This window comes from Aulostomus chinensis, chromosome 3 (genome assembly GCF_037954235.1).
Source record: "Aulostomus chinensis isolate RoL2024-O1b breed Wild chromosome 3, RoL_Achi_v1.0, whole genome shotgun sequence".
Taxonomy (NCBI): domain Eukaryota; kingdom Metazoa; phylum Chordata; class Actinopteri; order Syngnathiformes; family Aulostomidae; genus Aulostomus; species Aulostomus chinensis.
Genome location: NC_141322.1, coordinates 16,885,223 through 16,907,874, shown reverse-complemented (window position 1 = coordinate 16,907,874; position 22,652 = coordinate 16,885,223). Strand labels below are relative to the sequence as shown.

Sequence of the window (22,652 nt, the reverse complement as noted above, 5' to 3'; positions counted from 1 at the left end):
ATTTCTGTTGTTTTGTTAAAAGGTCAATTAATCAATTCTCATCATATAATCAAAAGTCTATAAAAGTTCAGCCACAAATTCCTAACCGGTTTAAATTTATATAATTAAAAAAAAAAAACAACACAACACATTCACTTTGAAGGAACTGAAGAATATTAATCTTTTATGCAAATACAACCATTTACGATTGGTTTTTGATAATGCTGCACATTTATTAACTTTTCATTTGGGTTCAAAATAGATTTTATTTTTAAAAGGCTTTTCTTGATACCAAAGGCAACAAGTCTCCCCACTGTACAGCCGTATAAGTTGTTTGGTCCCACAGAGCCAACACATATTTAGCACAGTCTCGATACGTGTGGATTCAAATCAGCACCATTTCACACAGAAAGCTAACAGTCACCACTGGCAATGCAATCAACAGCTGGCCCCCGCTGCAGAGGCACCAGTATCTCACATATGTCCTGATAGCCACACACCGTGCTGGTGAAAGAGCCTCGAAGAGCGGAGACTGTCAGAACAGTCCACTGAGTCTCTCTCACCAGTCCATCAATTCACCCTTCCCTCCACCTTCTTACGCGCAGTTTTTTTTTACCTGTTTTTTGACATTGTGTGACAAATACCTCTTTTCAGACGAACACAAACGTGTACACGCAAGTTTGTCGGTAAACCGTGTACTTGAAAGAGGATTCAACGTGGTCCCCTTCTTTTCACATTGATGTCATCGACACCATCGTTATATTGGAAAAAAAATGGATTCATGTTGTCGAAGCAGCACTGGAGTGTAGCATCTCAGCCTGCTATACAATCTTTGGTGGCTGCAGGAAAAGCAGCACGAAGGATAGTGGCAGGGTAGGTTGGATTTTAAGTTCCAGTCTGTTTTTCTAAATCAGCACAGACAGAATGATGTGACAGTGCCACTGCTTGAACCCAGACAGGCTGAATTTGTTGCTGAGAAGACATGGAATTAAGGAAGTTACCAGCGCAGGGGGAAAGTTTTCATGCCTCCACGTGTAATGCTGTTGATAGCGGAGCGCTGACCGCTAGCTGTGTTTGGGTCCCAGATTGGAGGCTCCAGGAACTGGCCACCCGGGTCTAGTGTTCCCATCAATGCCATCCGGACCTGAGCTGATAAATAGCCACGTCCACTGCAGGAAAAATCCAAGTGTTTTCTGTTTTGTTTTTTTGTTTAAAAAAAATTAGAAGAAAAGCCATGTACAATAGACAATACTGTAAAAAGAAAAAAGGATCCCCTTTTCATCTTCGAAATTTTAGGTAAAATTCAACAAGCCCAACTTAAACACATGATTTTCTTAATTCTTCTCAAATATCAAGCATCATTTCAGGGCATAGCTGGATTCACACATCCATATGTCCACTCATTCACACATCAAAATGTCCACTCATTCACACATCAAAATGTCCACTCATTCACACATCCATGTGTCCACTCATTCACACATCAAAATGTCCACTCATTCACACATCCATGTGTCCACTCATTCACACATCCATGTGTCCACTCATTCACACATCAAAATGTCCACTCATTCACACATCCATGTGTCCACTCATTCACACATCCATGTGTCCACTCATTCACACATCCATGTGTCCACTCATTCACACATCCATATATCCACTCATTCACACATCCATATGTCCACTCATTCACACATCCATATGTCCACTCATTCACACATCAAAATGTCCACTCATTCACACATCCATGTGTCCACTCATTCACACATCCATGTGTCCACTCATTCACACATCTATATGTCCACTCATTCACACATCCATATGTCCACTCATTCACACATTTACATGTCCACTCATTCACACATCCGTATGTCCATTCATTCACACATCCATGTGTCCACTCATTCACACATTTACATGTCCACTCATTCACACATTTACATGTCCACTCATTCACACATTTACATGTCCACTCATTCACACATCCATATGTCCACTCATTCACACATGCATGTGTCCACTCATTCACACATCTATATGTCCACTCATTCACACATCTATATGTCCACTCATTCACACATCCATGTGTCCACTCATTCACAAATCCATATGTCCACTCATTCACACATCTATATGTCCACTCATTCACACATCTATATGTCCACTCATTCACACATCCATATGTCCACTCATTCACACTTCTGTATGTCCACTCATTCACACATCCGTATGTCCACTCATTCACACTTCTGTATGTCCACTCATTCACACACCCACATGTCCACTCATTCACACATCCACGTGTCCACTCATTCAAACATCTATATGTCCATTCATTCACACATATATATGTCCATTCATTCACACATTTACATGTCCACTCATTCACACATCCATATTTCCACTCATTCACACACCCACATGTCCACTCATTCACACACCTACATGTCCACTCATTCACACAGCCATATGTCCACTCATTCAAACATCTATATGTCCACTCATTCACACATCCATATGTCCACTCATTCACACATTTACATGTCCACTCATTCACACATCCATATGTCCATTCATTCACACATCCATGTGTCCACTCATTCACACATCTACATGTCCACTCATTCACACATCCATATGTCCACTCATTCACACATGCATGTGTCCACTCATTCACACATCCATATGTCCACTCATTCACACATTTACATGTCCACTCATTCACACATCCATATGTCCACTCATTCACACATGCGTGTCCATTCATTCACACATCCATGTGTCCACTCATTCACACATCCATATTTCCACTCATTCACACATCCATGTGTCCACTCATTCACACATCCATATTTCCACTCATTCACACATCCATGTGTCCACTCATTCACACATCCATATGTCCACTCATTCACACATCTATATATCCACTCATTCACACATCCATGTGTCCACTCATTCACACATCCATATGTCCATTCATTCACACATCCATGTGTCCACTCATTCACACATCCATATGTCCACTCATTCACACATCCATGTGTCCACTCATTCACACATCCATGTGTCCACTCATTCACACATCCATATGTCCACTCATTCACACATCCATGTGTCCACTCATTCACACATCTATATGTCCACTCATTCACACATCCATGTGTCCACTCATTCACACATCCATGTGTCCACTCATTCACACATCCATATGTCCACTCATTCACACATCCATATGTCCACTCATTCACACATCCATATGTCCACTCATTCACACATCTATATGTCCACTCATTCACACATCCATATGTCCACTCATTCACACATCTATATGTCCACTCATTCACACATCTATATGTCCACTCATTCACACATCTATATGTCCACTCATTCACACATCCATATGTCCATTCATTCACACATCCATGTGTCCACTCATTCACACATCCATGTGTCCACTCATTCACACATCCATGTGTCCACTCATTCACACATCCATATGTCCACTCATTCACACATCCATGTGTCCACTCATTCACACATCTATATGTCCACTCATTCACACATCCATGTGTCCACTCATTCACACATCCATGTGTCCACTCATTCACACATCCATGTGTCCACTCATTCACACATCTATATGTCCACTCATTCACACATCCATATGTCCATTCATTCACACATCTATATGTCCACTCATTCACACATCTATATGTCCACTCATTCACACATCCATATGTCCACTCATTCACACATCCATATGTCCACTCTTGACTGAACTGACAACATAATGTCTTGTATACATTGAAAATATGTGTTTATCGCAGCCAGAGACATTTTGTGGTCATGCGATGGGTGTCACAACGCGATGCTTTATGGTTTTGCACTATTTGCTTTCCTCAGAAGACATATTTACTTGTCATTATGACATGAAATATAGTACGGTCATTTGTTGGAAAATCTGATGGTGTTCTTTGTGGGTGATGGTGTGATGTGTTTTTTTTCTCTCTTCCCTAATGGTTTCTGTGTGTCAGTGTGAGCATTTTCAGCTCTTGTGTCTTCAGCACAGCCCATTCCTGGCTGCCGTCTCTCAGAAGAAGCCAGATTTGATTGTGGTTTCATGGTTTACAGCTAATTGTCTCTGCTGAAGTCATGTTTTTCCTGCATTTGGTGGTTTTTCTGGGATTTTTTTTTTTTTTTTGCCTTCTTCATCTCCACACAGAGTGCCTTCTAGTACACTTCGTGGCTGTTGGTAAATGTGAGACACTTCTGTTTCAAAAACGGCCTGTGTTTGCTCCCGGTTGAACAAAGCCATAAACATATGTGTTTGTTTCCCACGCTTACATCGACATTAATCTTTATATGCATCTTTGTTTTGCAAGTTGCTGAGCGCATAAAATATTGAACAGTTGCTTCGCTGAACATTAATGTCACAACAACGTAGAAAGAACAGCACAGAGGAAAAGCTCCGAACTACAGAAGAAACAACAAATGCAAAAAGAACCATTCAATACTTGTAGCTGACTCACATTGCTTCGGATGAAACCCGAAAACTGGACATTTGGAAACTGTAGCAAGGATAAATAGTGAGTCCAATAGATCAAAGGGTGTTTCTCATCAGAAATCGGTTCTTTTAACACACACTCCCACTGGGGCGAGGACATTTTTAAGGACAGAGAGACTTCAAGTAATCCATCTGATATGCCAACATTGAGGACCAATCAACCACATGATAAAATAAAATAAAGGGCGCCATTGTATGATGTGGCGCAGAGAATTCATACCCGCTGGTTCTAGTTTGTAGTCGCTGGAGTCCGTCCAGGCGTTGCTGAGCATCACCACCGCTGACACCACTTCACTGTTTCCATCTTGTTTTGGAACTTGGTTGTAATGTTATAACAGTGTTGTAATTTTCTTCAGTGATTCAGGGCTCCTCTATAAAGAGAGTTTCTGTTTCTGGTGGCAATGTGCTGAGACTCATGAAACAGTTTGAAAACCGACCGTTGTGCAACAGCTTTCTCGTCACTTTCAGAAACCTTGGATGTCTTGAAATTTTCAAGGAAGCTTTCTTTTATTGAGCTGTTCACTCAGAAACAGACCTTCCTTCTCTGCTGTGCTATTCTTTCAAGATGGAGGTGACAGCTTGAGGTTAAGATCGAGTGATAATATTTGTAAAGCCCACAGTCGGATATGAAGGTGCACCCTCTCCAGCTTTTGCCGTTATCTGATTTGAAGGATAGCCGAATATTTACAAATGCCTGTATTAGTTTTTATAAAAACAAGTTTATATGATATTCCCATTCGGTTCATTCTGAAAAAACACATGGAAAGATTGTGAATTTATTTTGCAAACATTTAAAAAAGGCAATAATATTTACAAAATTACAACAACAGACAGTTAGAAAAGTAGAGGAGACTCCGGCAGAAGCACTTTTGCCGATCGGACCAATGTGTCATAACATGTATAAATATTTGATGAGAACGGTGACAAGTCAATATTATCAGGCAACTCTAGTTTTGTTCTCAAGAGTTCACCTCAGTCAACTTTCCTTAGTTTTTCTGATGAAATGATGAGTGCTGATGCAGACCCAATACTCTATAATTATATTTGATTTGATTAGAATTCATTGGTCAGTTGTACTTGAACTGCACTGGTATAGAAAGAGCTGATCGGGGGGGGGGGGTCCTTGTTTTCCCCCCATGTGTTCAAAACCTGTGTTCTCAACAACAGCGATCTATGAAAATACTCATGACGTTTGTTGTTGTTGTGACCTGGTGTGAAATGTTAGCGAGATGCTGCTTCAATTCCATGGGGAGCTGCGTTTGGGGGGGGGGGTTTCCTTGTAGCGGTGATGTTCACATCCAGGTGACGCTGTGTCTAAGGGGGGTAAATATAGCTTCCATATTAGTGAAAAGATTCGTAACTCCACAATTAAATGGTATTAGATCATCAACCTCAGGTGAATCCCTAAGGATGGTAACTGAGTTCCAAACACACACGAGTTCTGCATGTGGAGCGATTAGCAAGGCTGCGTTGACGCCAAACTGACAGACACACAGAACACACACGTGCTGTGGAATTACGCCGTCACTGATGCACATGTCAGCTACTGTGATGAGTCATCTGTCGAAGATGCTAAAGAGGGATGTGTTTCATGATAAACTGAACAACCCATGGCGCGCCATTTTTAAATACTAAGTTATTATTAAGTATTTTTTGATCACACGGTCAACCTCTTTGAAACATTCACTTCTGAAGCAGCTGGCCGGCTGCACTGTAACATTCAAGACCATATTGTTTACAAGTCTTTCTCCAAAACGCCAGATCTCCAATCCAGCTGTACATTTAGCCTGGACACAAACACAAATACCACTGAAAATGCAACCAAATATTGATGGATCTAAAAAGTAAAACTATACTATTAAGAAAGATTTTTGTACTTGATATAAATTCACTGGGCAGAGGGAGCTTCTGTCTCCTGGAACTGAAAAGATTGTTGCAGGGATGAAGTATTTTTGTAGGCCAAAACCAAAGTTAGCATCAGGTTCCCTCAACTGGGAGCCAGTGAAATTTTTTCACGTTAGATTTTGGATTATTGCAGAAAATAAGCTCTGTGGCTAAAACTAGTTTACGATTTCACAAGATAAATTTAACAAATAAAGAACATGTTTAGGATTTTTGGGAGGCATAAATGTTGATGTTGGGCTATAATCAAAGATCAATGGATGACGACGACGATTTGACAAATCGATGGATGACATCAACGTGACAACTACTAGCTTTGCTCTTGTTCTGCATGATGACGTAATATAGTGTTGTCGAGCCACTTGTTAACAATCGCTGTTGTTGAGGCACATAAAAGATTTGTGGGATTTACTGATGCATTTTTTTGCTTGTAGGACAAAGTGTTAAATATCTCAAGCTCATGTGAACCACAGGCCCAATTTCAGGCATTTGACAAACACTCATTCAATAAAACCCAAATGAGGGAACTGGTAACTCAAAGATGCTAACATATTTCCATGTTTTAGGACTAATTCCTGCTCCATCCTGTTGCGAATTTATTATTTTCCGTTGACCAATAACCAAAAAATATAAATGAGGATTGCAAGAGCAGCTGGAATAAGGACGGACTGGAGGTTTTGGTGGTTTGATCAACGGATCCACGAGTCTACATATCAAAGAGTTTTTGACCAAGATGCTGAACTCTAAATTGCACAGAGTGTGTGAAAGGAAAAGTTATGGGGGTTTTTTGGACAAAACTGCGTGCCAAACAAACGTAAAGCAATTTTAGTAAACAGGCTGTGTCTGTCTGTCTAGCCCATGACCAGATGTTGGCAGTGATGCAGACCAGAACTGGACTCTGAGGAAGAGGTGCAGTAGTTTTCCTGTTATTGGTTATTTTATTGTGGAAGTGGTTCTTCGTGAAAACAACTTCAAACAGTAGTGTGGCTCTCAGTAATGACTGTGTGTGTGTGTGTGTGTGTGTGTGTGTGTGTGTGTGTGTGTGAGTGAAAGAGAGCGAGAGAGAGAGAGAGAGAGAGTGGTTTAAGGGTTATGCATTCACACACAGCCATGTAAAGATACATACACGAAGCACTTGGTACCCACATGAATGAGTTAATGAATGTCATCGACAGGTCCCCACAAAGGTAACAAAATCTTCTGTGTGTGTGTGTGTGTGTGTGTGTGTGTGTGTGTGTGTGTGTGTGTGTGTGTGTGTGTGTGTGAGTGTGTGGTTTTATAACTGTAACCTCAACCTGATTTGGTTTGGAAAAACTATAAAGTTCGGTCACATTCACGCAGGATAACCAGATCCAGATGATCCTCCTAATAAGCACTTAAAACATGTTATTTTAAGAAAAGTTTGTCATTTCAACTTTCATACGTGGACAGTGGGAATGAAAGTAAGTTGATCAAACTTTATGTAGTAACTTTTTGGAAGAGTCAGTGAGATGGAAAGCCCCATCATTTCTTCACCAAAGCTGTTTTCAATCCCTCTTGTCTAGGAGAAGGCAGCATCAGCTGTGTGTGTGTGTGTGTGTGTGTGTGTGTGTGCGCGCGCGTGCGTGCGTGCGTGCGTGCGCGCGTGCGTGCGTGCGTGTGTGTGTGTGTCAGCAGGACCAGGACCAGGTGACCCAGTCTGACCTGGCCCAGCCTGGTCTCATAAAAGCAGCATTGAGGCCCGGGGGCCTGGAGACAGCCCCACTTTTGTTGCCCCTGCTCTGCCCAAGGTGTATTCCCCCTGCAGGGAGAGTGGGGGGTGGAGGGTGTTACTCATTAGAGAGAAAGAAACCATTCCTTGGCTTGGGTGCACATTATTTCATAGTTTATTAGTGAAAATAAAACTGTTTCTTTATTTTTATGTATGTTTTCTGCTGCCACTCGGCCTGCTTTTCTTCTTCCTCCCATGCTGCTTTACCACAGTCTGTTCTTTCTCTTATTAATCCAGTTTCCAGTGTGCCTCTAATTAATAGCACTCCGTTCATTTCTCACACATGGCCAGCCAGATGCTTGAAACTCCTTCTTATGTTCCTCCTTCTCTTTCTCTCTTTCTTTTTCCATCTTTTTTTCCATCTTTCAACACTATTTTTTTCTTCAACCCTTTTATACATCTGGCTTTCATACTTGTGACTTCAGTCTTTGTGTTTGATTTGTTAAAGAATAAACTTGACGTTGAGTGACCCGAGAGCTACATCTGTGGAAGGATTCTCCATCCTATATTTACTGGGTACAATTGACATTCTTCAAGGTCAATTGGAGCTTTCAATGGTGCTTCAGCATGTGTGATCGTGGTGTGTTTTTCCCTGATTGCTTGGCCATGAACATGATGAACTCACTAGGGTTTTTCCATCGACTGGAAAAACACAATGAAAAGATACCTTCAATGGTACCTCGTGTGTGTGCGAGTACTTTCTCGAGTCACTGTGTAACATGATGAAAATGAAGCTCCATTTTAGTTTGCTTTATAGAACTGTTTGTTATAGAATGTCATCACAGCAGAATTCTTTTTCAAGCAGCCCAGTTTGTGATGAAGATTGTGAGCAGTTTTATCTTCATCCTCAACAAATGAACTTACATAGTTTTTAGTGAGAGATCAAACTAGTAAAATTGGCTAAGAGGACCCCCAAAGGGTTAAATCCCGGGAACATCTGTACGTTCACTTCAGCGAGCTACATGTCTGTGCTTGCAAGTTTCTGTTTTCTGCTTTTAGGCAAGCAATGTGTATGTTAATCTTTCCACGCAAGTGTGTGCAATAACGTTTTTAATCACTGCTCGCTTTGTCCGACTGGTGTTTGACATTCTTTGATCGTTGAACACAAAAGTTCTTTGTGAAAATAGTTGCTCAGACTCTCCCTAACTGGCCCTCACAGAGAAGAAAAACCACAGCAGAGCCAAGCAGTCAGAGAAAATATGTCAATATGGGAAATATGACTTTAAAAACAACACTCACTGCGCTGACTTTGTGGCGTTGTGTGTGAATGTGTACTATGTGTGTGTATGTGTATGTGTGGGAACATCTCTTGAAATAACAGAGTTGTACTCCGATGATGATAGTAGCACATGTTTAATTGATCCGCATCATATCAGTAAGGAGAGGCTAATTATCAGGAACACCTGTGAGAAAACACAACTCATCCAAATGAGGGGCTCCACCACAGACTTAAAGTTATGGTGCATCGTACTTTTAAATAAATAAATATCCCGCATATTCAAGCCCTCGCCAAACAAGTCCACGTGTTTCTCAAGCTCCTCGCCAAAAGGTAAAACTCTCAATATCCACAGTAATTGGAGTTTGTGTCTGTGGCAACATTCCCATGCTGCCATGACGGTGCATGCTGAGCGTGCTCTATGGCCAGAACATGCTCCCACCTCCTATTACCCCCCTGCTAAATTGAACAAGGCTAAAATCAAATTGCGTATCAAATTCTGTCATTGAAGCAGCATGCTAACACAATGAGACATTGAGTTTGTTCCGGATGTGTTACATATTTTAATATGACCTCTTGAAAGTTTCACTCACTCATGTTAGAACCGACAAACGCGTTCCCTCAGTATCTTTAATGATGAGTTGTTGTTTCTTTCCAAATGACGCAACATGATTCGACAGAAAGCATGCCAGGGTAAACATCTTCATTAACTTGTAGGGATGCAAACCCAAACCATAAACAGGACAAACAGTGGACGGCACAACCCCAGGTTCAGTTTGCACACTTGATCCACAACGCAACATAGACAGTATCACACATACTGTACATACACACAGATGGCCTTGCTGAGAAAGTGCAAAGAATAGTAGTGGCCCCAGTGCAACTGGGACCATGAATGATAGTTTTCCTTATGTTATTGATTCATTTCAGTTCAGAGTGAGTGTCTCTGGGTTTGTCTGTCCTTTGCAGGGGATGTTTTTCTTCCTTACTAATGTACAAAACAAACCATGACCATAAACTGCAAAACAAAGCAAACCTCAGGCTGGCTGAACAATTGCACCCCTACAAACTTTTCAGACAGTTTTTTTTTTAAGGGGCAAACCTCCGAGATGTCTGACACACAGGATAGCATCTAGCAAAGACAGAATTTCTGTAAGATTTTTCCCAAAGTGAGGTCTGTGGATTATCCAGGGTTTTTGGACTGAAATGTTACCAGTGCGCTAATAAAATTTCACCAAAAAACAAAAATAACTGTATATTTGTATTGGATTATTTTCTAATCTGTGGGAACTGACCCCATAAGAGGGGAGCTGTGAATCTGGCTGAATTGAGAGGTGGTGCATGTATGTGTCTGTGTGTGTTCATGTCTCCAGTCTATAAAGGGCTCTGCTCCAGCCAGTATTTTTCCTCCACATGTGGAACAGTTTACTTAAATCAGGTATGGGGCGACCCTTTGCAGTAGCAGCATAATTGACAAGCTGCTGTATGTGACAGACGTTGTACTGTAGGTATCCGTGTTTAGGGACGGACAAGAGCAGGGATTTAGTCGTTGTGAACAACTTTAATATCTTTCCTTCAGAATGAATCATGGATTTCTGCAGATTTCCCCTCGTAGTAGTTCAGTGAAAGACATTTGTAAAGCAGGCCCAAAACAACAAGACATTCTTTGGCCGAGCTGTATTTACCACAGCTCTACCACAGAGAGTTAGGCTCCGCCCTCTCATGAAATCACTGAAGGGGATGAGAGTCGAAACAAGAGAGGGCAGCCCTCGTATAACTTTTTGACAAGGTCACCGAGGCACAGCATGAATCCTGAGAGAAGGTGGGATGTGATCATCAGCGGAGTGGGAGCACAGAGGGCTTCTGTTGTAGGGTGCGGTGGGAAGGAGTGTCTGTTGTTGTAAAGAGTTAATTTTACCCATGTTGTGGATGACTGTTCTCTGGCAGGCTGGCGAGAGTCAGGCTGGCAGAGGGAACAGAGAGACCCTTTATAATACAGTTCTGCTGATTGAAATCATATGGCATTGCCTGAAATCATTGAACTACTTGGAAGACAGACAAAAAGCAGGGGAGAAGTGTTCTACTCCCTCTGCTTTTCGCCTCTGTCATCTGTTTCTTCAGCAGACTCTTTTTGTTCACCCTCTGTTTTTATTCTTGTCTTGAGATTGCTTTTGAGGTCATTTTTAGTCACAGAAACTGACTCAAGGTAAATCGTAGCTGTGGAGGTGTTATCAGGCTGCCTCCTCCTGTGTCTAACTCCTCTCGTTTTGTCTCTCCTCCCTCTCCAACAGGCGCTGGACCTGCAGCCGTCTCACTCACCCTCCGTCACTTGAAGCATCCCTCTCTGCAGCTGAGGGAGACGCCAGCAGCTGAGAGGAGGCTGAATGGCACCGGCCCACTTCAAATTAAGCATAGGCCCTTAACCAAGACCAAGGAAGACGACGACTCAGCAAGACCAACCTGACGGAAATCACCTGAAGCACCAGCATCCCTTTTCATCATGGCAACCAACAGGGAGCACCAAGTGCGTCACATGCCTGGCTTTCCCCGTGCAATGTACCCATTCACCTTTAACTCCATGAGGAGCCACTCCCCCTTTGACCTGTTGGCCAGCACCAACCTTTTTGGTCGGTTTGGGGCGGACTTGCCAAAAGAAATGGCAGCACTGTGTAAGTAACTCATTACATTGTGTCGTATTTATTTATTCAGGTTTTTTTTACGTCATTATTGCCATTTTCATTGGAAAAAGATCTATTCAAATAATTATGTTTTGATTTGTGGGATCTGAGTCAAAGAAACATGTTTTCTTGAGTCAGTAGATGATAATGCGTTGGCAGGACATCTGTGTAGCACCACAATATTTAATTTAAAGAGGTAGTCTAACACACAGCCTTTTATTGATTAATTATTCATGAACGCTGCAGTGCTTCTCTTATCCCTATTCTGTGCTTAAAGTCTGAATATGTTTGATAAAGTTGTCTGGCCGATTTGAAGTTATAAGCAGCCAGCGGCAGAAGAAGTTTACAATTCCTTTAATTGGATAAAAGTATGAATACACATTTAAAATTCAACTGGAGGAAAAAAGTAGAGAAGCATTTGATACTGAGTTTTCTTGGTGATCAAAATCATAAGAACACATTCTGCATGATGCGTTCGACCTCTGGTCCAATCACCTCAAAAGGTCACGGTGAAGTTGTCTGTATGTTCCAGTTGTTCTGCTCTGATTGTGTCTTCTTGAAGTTGGCAAGCTTCATTTTTGAAAGTGCATCATCTTCATCATCTTCAAAGTAACTGAGGAGGGGAGAGGAGAGGAGAGGAAAGGGGAGGAGTGGAGTTCCCAGTTTGAGCCACAGGGGCCGCTGTTGCTCTTCTTGTGAAGAAGCCTGCAGGGCTGGAAACTTGCAATTTGTTTTTTATGACATGAGACGCTTTTCCTCCTTATTCTTCATTTATTCCTCTTGGTTTCCTCTAGCTTTCACTTCAATGATGCTTTTCAGACATTTCAAGGGCAGAGCAGGGTTTTGGCTGGTATCTTGTTAGATTCACGTTTTCTTAAAAGCCACAAATCTTTTAGGTTTTTTTTTAAGAATAACTTCACCTTACTGTCATTTCCCCTCAGTCTCCCTGACTGGAACGGTAAACCAATGAATACAAACGCAGCGGTGGTCAGTTCAACTGCAGCTGAACTTTGACTGCTATGATTCTTGTGAACGGTAGAGCACTGAAGCCCACGTAGAGCACGGGGCAAATGGTGTTTGTTGAACTTGTGTAGGCTCAGCGGAATCACCGCAGAGCAACTCCGACTCGGTTCTCAGGAAAAGAGTGAGGAGGCAGAGGAGGAGAGATGGTGGGCGGGGGGAGAGGAGTGAAGAGCAACAGTTAAGCAGAAGAGAGCTGAAATATGTGTGATGAGGAACAGGAGGAGAGTCGAGATGAGAGGGAAGAAGGTTAGAGACGTTCTGGAAGGAGGAAATCAGATGCGGAGGAACCAGGTAAAGATGGACAAGGTTTGTTAGAAAAGAGGAGCGATGAGGAAAACAGGATGTTGTTGAATATTTTTTTGCATCTTCATAATTTATTGTTTTATATTTTTTTTCTTCTCAGTGGAGATTTCCAGGGGTAAACGAGAGACAAATGACCAGGAGTTTCAGTACTGTAAGATAATAATATGTGCTTGTTTAGAACCTCACCACAAAATATAAACTGACATTTATTTTTTTTTTACAACAAACATGAGAAAAAGCAGCAAACACACAAATTATACAGTGCAAAGCAATTCAAGAACATAAATAGTAAACCACAAATTAGAAAACCCTCATTTAATCTATCTTTTTTCCCATGTGAGTGCATAATAATGCACAATTACCTTTACCCCAAAAAAAACCCTTCCCTGGATGGGTTTGTTGAAATGTGGCTCCGCCCCTTTGCCACAGCGCTATTATATTACATCTGCATTTGGATAAATATGGCTCTGCTAGTTGCTGTGAACTGTATTGAGTTTGGCTGATGTAACACAGCCAGGTTTGCTTGGACTAACTACAAACGGGAGGAAGAGGTTGCCTGCAAATCCTTGAGGCCTATTTAAATGATCTATAGTGCATAAGCTAAAGTGCAAGAGCCTTTAACTAACCCCTAATCCATTCAAATTAGATAAACGATGCATAATGTGGGCGCAAATTCAGGTGCACAGACAGGGGCTTGTTTTTTTTTTTTAAGTAAATTTTATCAGCAGAAAGCTGTAACGCATGTTCAAGACTCAGAGTACAATATTTCTTTCTTTTTAAATTTAACAAATCATGACAGAAAGACAGAGAAATCGTACAAATGAATCAAACAAAACCCTCAGTACCTACAGTGGAAAGGAGAGAAAAAGTCACATCTAAAAAATACCCGCCCACCCATCAAAGTAAATGTTCAGATAAATAAAAGATTTCTGGACAGTAATACAGTGTTGTGTTTATATTTATGTAACATTGCCCAGAAATCACAGCCCAGCCCTCTTCCAAGTAGCAAATCAGCCAAATTTGAGGATAAACAATCACAAACTAAACTTCTAATAATTATATTTGGGACATAACTTGGAAAACTGGATGGCAGACATTACGAAACAGAGCCTGACAGGATCACAACAAGTTCTTTTAGTCACAGACAGTTGTCCCATATCACATTGCAGCGTTATTGCCGTTGCCATAACGCTCCTGCTTCCTTTTGGAAAAACTTCAATTCAATACATTTTCGATCATTTTGACGTAGACTGTAAAAATTCTCGAGTTATGTATGGAGTCTGTGTCAACACTGCTATCGCCAGGTCAGCCGAGTTGCTTCATCTGACTGCTGTATGGATGAGGTGGGGGGCCAGTATCCATACGTCTGTAATCCCAGCGGCGTGTGAGGAGCACCAGAACAAGCTCACAATAGGGTGACAGATCAGGCTGAGGCCAAATCAAATAATTTACACAGCAGGTTTGTGTCCTCATATCCTGTAGCAAGTGTCGAGAAACATGGAGGCGTGTTCAGCATGTGTGTTCAGATGTGTGTTCACGTGTGTGTTCATGTGTGTGCCTGCGTGTGTGTGTGTAGCAGCTGTTATCTGTTGATCTCCAGTCGTTTTCTGGAGCCTGGAACATTATGGAGTTCAGCAGGCTAGTAGCACTCGACATGTGATTACATCTTTGACATGTTGCCTCTGGTACTTTATTACATGCACACAGATAGAGACAGAAAGATATAAGAGACTGCATGATGTCATCCAGGACAGAAGACAGGAACAGTGACCACATGTGATTAATTAAAGCTTTCAAAGAGATTCTACACTTTCCACTCCTGGTCAGCTTGTGGGACTTTGGTTCAAAACTCTCAGTTTTCCTGAGTGATAAATAGCTTGCAGTTGTACGGAAGTCTACCAGGGTTGACACACATCATTCGTTTACTGACGGTGGAGTCCTCTGTGGATGGTTCTAACTTCTGTACTTTTTACAAAAGCAGGACCAAGAGGACCGGAAATTTTAAAAGTGCAGTTACAGGTTCAGAAACATGTCAGTAACAAAGTTGGAAATTCTAAAGTTATGATGACCCAAGAACCTGCATCTCCATGTGCACATTCTTTTGTACACTACAAAGGTACCACTTTATGAAAACACCCTCTGTTGTGGATGAATTTAGCCCCCTCAAATGCAGTGATGCAGTCATGATGTCATGTCAGGCCTGACATGACATCATGACTCTGGCTAGAGTCTTGGTGACAAACTGTACTTGCATGGCTATGGGTTTGTGGCTCGATGGCTACAGGGTAACACAACCAGTTCCTGACTTGGGTTGTTGCTATTTCCTCTGAGGATCGTCTGTTTCCTCTGTTGACCTGTTACTCCTCCTTGGTGCTTCTGCTTCAGGTTTGCTCTTCTAGGAGGAGAAATCATTCCAAATCAATCAAACTCCTTTGTTGCAGACTCAACTCTATGTCCTTTACGCTCTTGTTTCCAAAGCCCTGCGCTACTTTGAAGTGGAATATTTAAGGAGGTGGATGAAAATGAAAAAAAAACAAACAAAAATGTTTTCTCAGCCATTCAGAAAACAACCACAAAATTAAAACTAATTTTCATTCTGAGAGTAAAACTGGTACATTTAAAGTAATGACAGAGAGTAAATGGAAAAAAAAATCAATGACTGAATGAGGAACTGAAACTTAACACTCATGGTTATTAACCAACAGTAATGGTAGGAATGTGCATAAATTTCCATTTTTTTGTAAATTTCTTGAAAATGAAATTGAACATTAGGATTATATACATGCGCATGATGGCTCTGTTTCTTTACCCAAGTAAAAGTAACAAAGTACCTAATTAGGGACTCAAAGTTGCTATTTTACATTTGAATACGTTTGGGTGTATCAGTAAGTGCAGAAGAACTGAATAAAAGTGCATGTGTTGGTAATTTTTTTGACGAATAATCATTCAAGTAAACAAGCAGAGATGAACTTGTGGCCTGAGAAAACTTTGCTGCCACCTTGACTAAACTTTAACATCATTGCAGCAACACAAGAACTTCAGCTCCTGCAAGTCAACGAGCACGAGAACACACTCTTACTGTGAGCACGAGAATACACTCTTACTGTGAGCACGAGAATACACTCTTACTGTGAGCACGAGAATACACTCTTACTGTGAGCACGAGAATACACTCTTACTGTGAGCACGAGAATACACTCTTACTGTGAGCACGAGAATACACTCTTACTGTGAGCACGAACGGATCTGTTTAATAAGCAAAGCAAGCTTTTCATGTTTACTGCTTTGCACCTCGCCTCTTTCATTATTCTATTGATTGCCTGTACAAAAATATAGATTTATATAAACAAATAAAGAAAATGAAAAGTAAGACAAATAAACAGAAAAAAATGTGCGTCATGTTATGTGGGAAATGATTTGCCTCCCTCAAGTTTGTTTTATTTAGTTTGCAGTATTTTATGATGTATACTGATCACCATGAGCCATATGGGTGTCAGTGTGGTTATGTTAAGAAAGGACTAATCATACATCATAAAGTTCTTTATTGACCATCAAATGAGGCGGCAGTGAAATATTGAACAAAGAGCGTCGGAATGGTTGTTCAGTCGCTTCCCTTCTCTCTTCTTAGGAACTGCACTTGTTTTTCTGCTCAGCTCCTCCTGGACTGGCGTTGAGAGTTAAGTGGACAATCAAGGTGCTCTTAATTAGTAAAGATTTACCCAAATATTAAGGGAAACGATTTTTGTCCTTTATCACGGGATATGGACCCCCCCCCCCCGTTTAATCTATGTAAAGTTGTTGTTTTTTGTTACACAGTGAACACAATGTCTTTGGCAACTGCTCTACTAGTCACATCTTGTTCTTTGTAATGTTTAGCGTGCATGTGTGTGTGAGTGTCTGAGTGTGTGTGTGTGTGTGTGTGAGAGAGAGAGAGAGAGAGAGAGAGAGAGAGAGAGAGATATTAGTAACTTGAGGCACAGAGTGGGACTTGTGTGTTTTTCTTTGTGTCTGTCATCACAGGCACTCTGTTTAAGCACATACACATTATCGTGCACACTCGTTCACACACACTCACACACAGATATTTCCACTGCCACTCTGTAGGCTGCACATTCCAACACCCATGAATATCGTGCTCCTTGCCTCACATTTGTGACTTATTTGTGCGCTTGCTGATGACCGCATTGAGACTTTGTGCAAATATCTGCGGCCGAGCTGCCGGTGGAGCGACGGAGAGAGAGAGAGAGAGGCCATTGTTCAGCTTTGTGTGTTTGTGTCAGACATGACGACAGGATGAATAGCTGAAGAACCTGATTGTTAATACTTGTAATGCGACTCTCTACTCTTACAAGTTTTGTGTGTGTGTGAGAGAGAGAGAGAGAGAGAGAGAGGGAGACAAAAAGAAGGAGAAAGGCACTCAGCTGGCTGGGGAGTCCCATGTTTTAGGTTTCAAAGGCAGAGCACTGCAATTTGCCCAAGTTATTGAGTGGGCGTGAGATTATGGTTTGTTAAAAGTGAAGGAAAATGTTTTTTTTCTTCTTCTTCACATTCCCCTTTATTTGTGTGGGTCTTTCCACAAAGCAGCAACAGGGGCTGCGGAGCTGCAGAGCAGGGAGGGTAATTGTCTCAAGGTGTGGAGAGAGCTCAGCAGGCTGATATTGTGCAGCTCTGCTCCCTGCAGTGTGTCATTGTAGTGTGTGTGTGTGTGTGTGTGTGTGTGTGTGTGTGTGTGTGCGCGCGCCCGGCCATGATGTTGAAAGACAGGTAGAGAGTCCACTCACTGAAAACCAAGGGGATTTCAAGAAAAGAGCTTAGGATGTATAAAAGAAACCTTGAAGAAAAACGGCAATGTTTCCAATAAAATAATAAAGAAACACAAATAAAAGGATTGGATTCAGGGGGAAACAAACAAAAGAAGAAAACGACAAAATAGAACACTCTCAGCCCATGAAGCCAAAGGCAGGACAAGTCGGGAAGTCAGTGTGTGTGTGTGTGTGTGTGTGTGTGTGTGTGTGTGTGTGTGTGCGTGCGTGCGTGTGTGTGTGTGTGTGTGAGAGAGAGAGAGAGAGAAGGGGGAGTTAGAGCCCCAGTGGGGGTTTCTTCCAGAGTTCATCTCTCTTGAATGAGGGAAGGAAAGGGAGGAGGGAGGGTAGGGGTGGGAGGGAGGGGGGGGGTGTCTTTCTAGTATACAAACTATTGACCGCGGGCCAGTGTGCTTCGCCTGCAGCCCAGTCACACTTGAGTGTGACCGAAGTGTCCAAAAAGCTCCAGGAGGCTAACTTAATCCATTTGAACCTAATTGAGAGAATTGAATTAGATAGCAGCACATGCCTGACCAAGCAGGGAGAGAGGGATGCTTCAGGAGAGGAAATACATGCAAAATGTGTTTACGATGAATGGAAGCAAATGTGGGAATATAAATTATTCATTAATTGACCCAATTAGGAGGCACCAATAGACAAATACATTTTTCTAATATGATTTTTTAAATTAAATTACAGCCTTATACTTTGGTTTCATCTATCTGCAGCCCTTTTCTTATCAATGCCTGTTCTCAAGCATTTATAGATTTTATGTTTTTTTCCAGGAGTTGTTTTTTTTTAAGAACTTTATGATTCATTTAGGACACCTCTAATTAATTCATCTCAGTGCAGTGAAACACGTAGAGAATCAATTCCCATGCAGTTAATTATAAGTTTAAAAAAACAAAAAACAAAGTTTTTATTCCCCCAATGTTCTTGTGATCATTTTAGTTAATTGCTTGTTGTTCTATAAAAAGTTGAATCATCATTTTTTACTAATTTGATAATTGTTTTTGTTTGTTTGTTTGTCTGCTTGCCACAGTCAGGGAGGGGGAAATAAATTAATAAATCAAAATAAATTAGATTAAAAACAAATAGATGAAGTAACAAGAAATAAGTGAAAAAGGAATAAAAATGATAAAGAGAATAAAAATGAAATATACACATTTCAATTACTGTGTGATGTTCAGCATATCAGTAACAAAAGTACAACCGAGTTTTTTATCTGGGGAAAATGTTAGTATCAAAGTTTGTGCTGCTGTGCACTTTTTCATTTGCCCCTTGTCTTATGAGATGAAAGTAGAATAATTAGTTTTATTTTTTCATCAATAGTGGTAGAGTTGTGATGTTTTGAGGACAGAAGACGTTCTTTGCCGCATCAAAACAAAACTTAATACAGAAAAAGAAAAAAGAAAATAGCGATTAAAAGGAGAGAAGGGGGTGTTTGTTTTCATTTGCAGAATATGAAATATGAAGAGGCCGGCTGTAGAACTTGTGGGAGACAATCAGGAGGGAGAGAAAGTTTGTTACACAGCCAATCAGAGATCAAATACACACCCAGTCAGACTCGGGGGTCCCTCCCTCTCCTTGGGCCCCGCCCCCTTCCCCTGTGCTCAGTGAGCATGCAGAGATAGTTGGCCGTGTCTGTGCTGGAGTGTGAGAGGCCCAGAGAGCTGGCGAGAGGGGAACTAAGATCCGTTTCAGCCGTGGAGGCAAAGCAGAGAAGCGAGAAAGTGACCTTAGACCAGCGAGGGTGAAGCACAGTAAGCAGAGCTAGAGAAGAGGGACTCGGTCCATCCACAGAACTTAGCGGTGAAGGGCAGGCAGACAGGGGCCACCTGGAGTCACAAGAAGATTTTGATTTTTTCCCCCTCTTCTCTGTCAGCTCAGCTCTGCCAGATAGTAAAAGGCTGTAGCTGAATAGACAGGAGCATGTTTGACTGTATGGAGGCTCTGGGGCTGGCCCCGCGGCCCCTCTTCGATGTGTCTGCACAAGGCTCCTGCATGCTCAGCAAGGCCACCCCTTACTTCTCTGGCCTAGACCCTTTTGCCTGGGCCGGGACAGGCAGCATCCAGTGTGAGTACCTCCTCCGTGTGTCCATCAGAGTAATTGTGTGTGTTCTTATCAGGGTCATGGTGTTGTTATCATGGAGCTCTCTCCACAGGAAGAGGCAGATTCCTCTCCATTCTCTGCAGCCATTCTCACCCTGCAGTTTGTTTGTTTATGTGCTTAGTGTGAGTGTGACTAAGTGACTCGGGGAGTGCATATTCATCCATCACCATGTTTGTTTTCTTTATGAATGACTTCACATGATTGACAGCTCCTTTAAACAATAAGAGACCTGACCCGGCAAACAACAAGCAACGTCCAAACAGAACCGGCTTTGACAGACTGAAAGCAAATGGGCCTTGAAATCACACGGTCGTGATCTGGCCAGTGAACTCACAGCTACAAAACTTTTGTGGAGGGGTTTCTAAAGGACTCTTTCACATAGATGAGCCCAGCAGCAGCTTTTAACGTCATTTAGTGGTCATAGTTTGGATATGTTCACTTCTCTTTGAGGGAACTCTTGGTTTCAGGTAGGAGAGTATGAATCATGACAAAAACTCCCCGTTTCTTAACTCCACACACTCTCCGGCTGCCCAGATTGCATCAAGTATCAGTGAAGAAACAGCGGCGCAGATAAACAAAGATAAATGAGGAAAACACATTCTTTCTGGCAAAATAATAAGCCGACCTTTTGTTATTGTCATGCAGTCCATTTTCAGACTCTTAGATTACACTTGGCTTTGTGGGCTTTTCCTCGTGCTGTGGCTTGGAAAATCAAACATTGACTCAATCTATCTATAGAGGCACTGAGGTCTATTCGAACGTGAGGCTTTTTAAAAATTTTTATCTTTTATTTTGGGTGCTTCTCCACTTTCAGCTGAGCACCTTTTAGATCTATTCATCTTCAGCAATCAGTGAGATATCAAGCGCTGTCAGGTCCACAGGGCTCACTAATGATGATAGATGAGCAGTCAGGATGACAAACACCACAGCCGGGCCTGTTTCAACTCGCAAAGGAGCCTCACCAGATGCCAGCCCAAAAGACACACCAGCGCCCCGATATTCATTAATCACGTTTGGAGTTCTAGCGGTGAAGGTTGCAGCTCTAGTTTTAGTCAAGATATTACGTCAACACGCACTTCCTGTGTATGCAACATGATCGCTGGCCGGAGGGGGTCAGTGGGGGTTCTCCTCCGCTTCAGACTGTTAATATTAATGTGAAGTAACATGCAAAAAGGTGTTACTCACCTCTTGACATTCATGCTTTTCTTCACACACATGAGCTCTAAGATGAGCAGCAGCCAAGGACTCAGTCGATCCAGGCCCCTGATAAATTTGTTGGTGGATAGGAAACATTTTGGCAGTAATTAGCAATTTTAGGATGTGCTCCTTTTGTGTTTCCAGTAACTTTTGGAGCTTTAATAGAGAGAGATAGTAAATGCAGTTAGAGGAATGACGCGCAAGCTGCGAATACACAGAGGCTCTGCAGTGTTGATATGCCAGCAAAGATTTGCTTGTTGACACTGATGCTAATACACCCCATTAATTTATGAAGCCTCGCTGCGTTCCACAACAGATGGTTAGATGTGTAAACTCAACATTGTTTTGAATCCACTCTGGCTGTCCCTTTCACACAGACCTTGTCTGGCGCTGTTCAACCTGTTTGCACTTTTATACAAATGGCGAATCATAAGTGTTGATCTCCAAAGAACTTTGTAAGCTCAGCTGCAGTAAATATTCCGACCTACAGGGAGTCGACCTGTGGACGCCGTTGCTCAGGGGACAGGGGATCTGTGCACTGGGACTGTTGTGTCTGCGTAGTATGATAGACAAAATGAAAAGAATGTTTGAAGGTGTCAGCTGAGGAGCGGGAGTTATTCACTTTTTTAAATTATTTTCTCTCATTTGTGAAGAAAAACAACAGACCTGTCTGATAATATATACGTTAATCTTGATTTTAAATTCTTCATAAAAGCTGTATTGTAATGTTCTGATCATACTATTGTTTTTTTAGCCATTGCTGCTGTCATGTGATGAAGTCTTTAACTGAGACACTGAAACCTTCAGTTATTACCGATGCCGCATTTACAACGCATCGCCGCCTTGAGTCTGCAAAGCCTTAATTTTTCAATGAATAATGAAGCATTTCATTGAATTATGTATTCCAGTGCTTATTAGAGATGGGCGGAGCTCTGGAGTTCTGCAGTTGAACCCAGGGCAGTTAGTCACAAACTCATCGTACTTTTTTTCTGTTGGTACAATTTCTGTCGGCATGTGTAAAGGGTGACCACAAGTGTCTGCAAGACAACAACAAATTGTTTCACTATTATGTGTCCTTGTTGCATACCTGCACATCATCATTATTATTAGCATTATTGG

The 22,652-nt window shown here is 41.8% G+C and overlaps 1 protein-coding gene across 5 annotated transcripts in view; it reads left to right on the top strand.

Annotated features, from left to right (window-relative positions):
* Nucleotides 1-22,652, top strand: part of LOC147267931 (retinoic acid receptor gamma-B-like) — a 66,115-nt gene that overhangs the window by 30,153 nt on the left and 13,310 nt on the right. For 4 of the 5 annotated variants that reach the window (XM_086199089.1, XM_086199088.1, XM_086199086.1 and 1 more), the window contains one exon: nt 11,709-12,086. In XM_086199089.1, coding sequence (XP_086055215.1) covers nt 11,918-12,086 — 169 coding nt within the window. In that variant the 5' untranslated portion in view covers nt 11,709-11,917. Of the gene's footprint in view, nt 1-11,708; nt 12,087-19,702; nt 20,301-22,652 lie in introns of those variants that run through there. The other variant, XM_086199090.1, reaches the window with a different exon arrangement.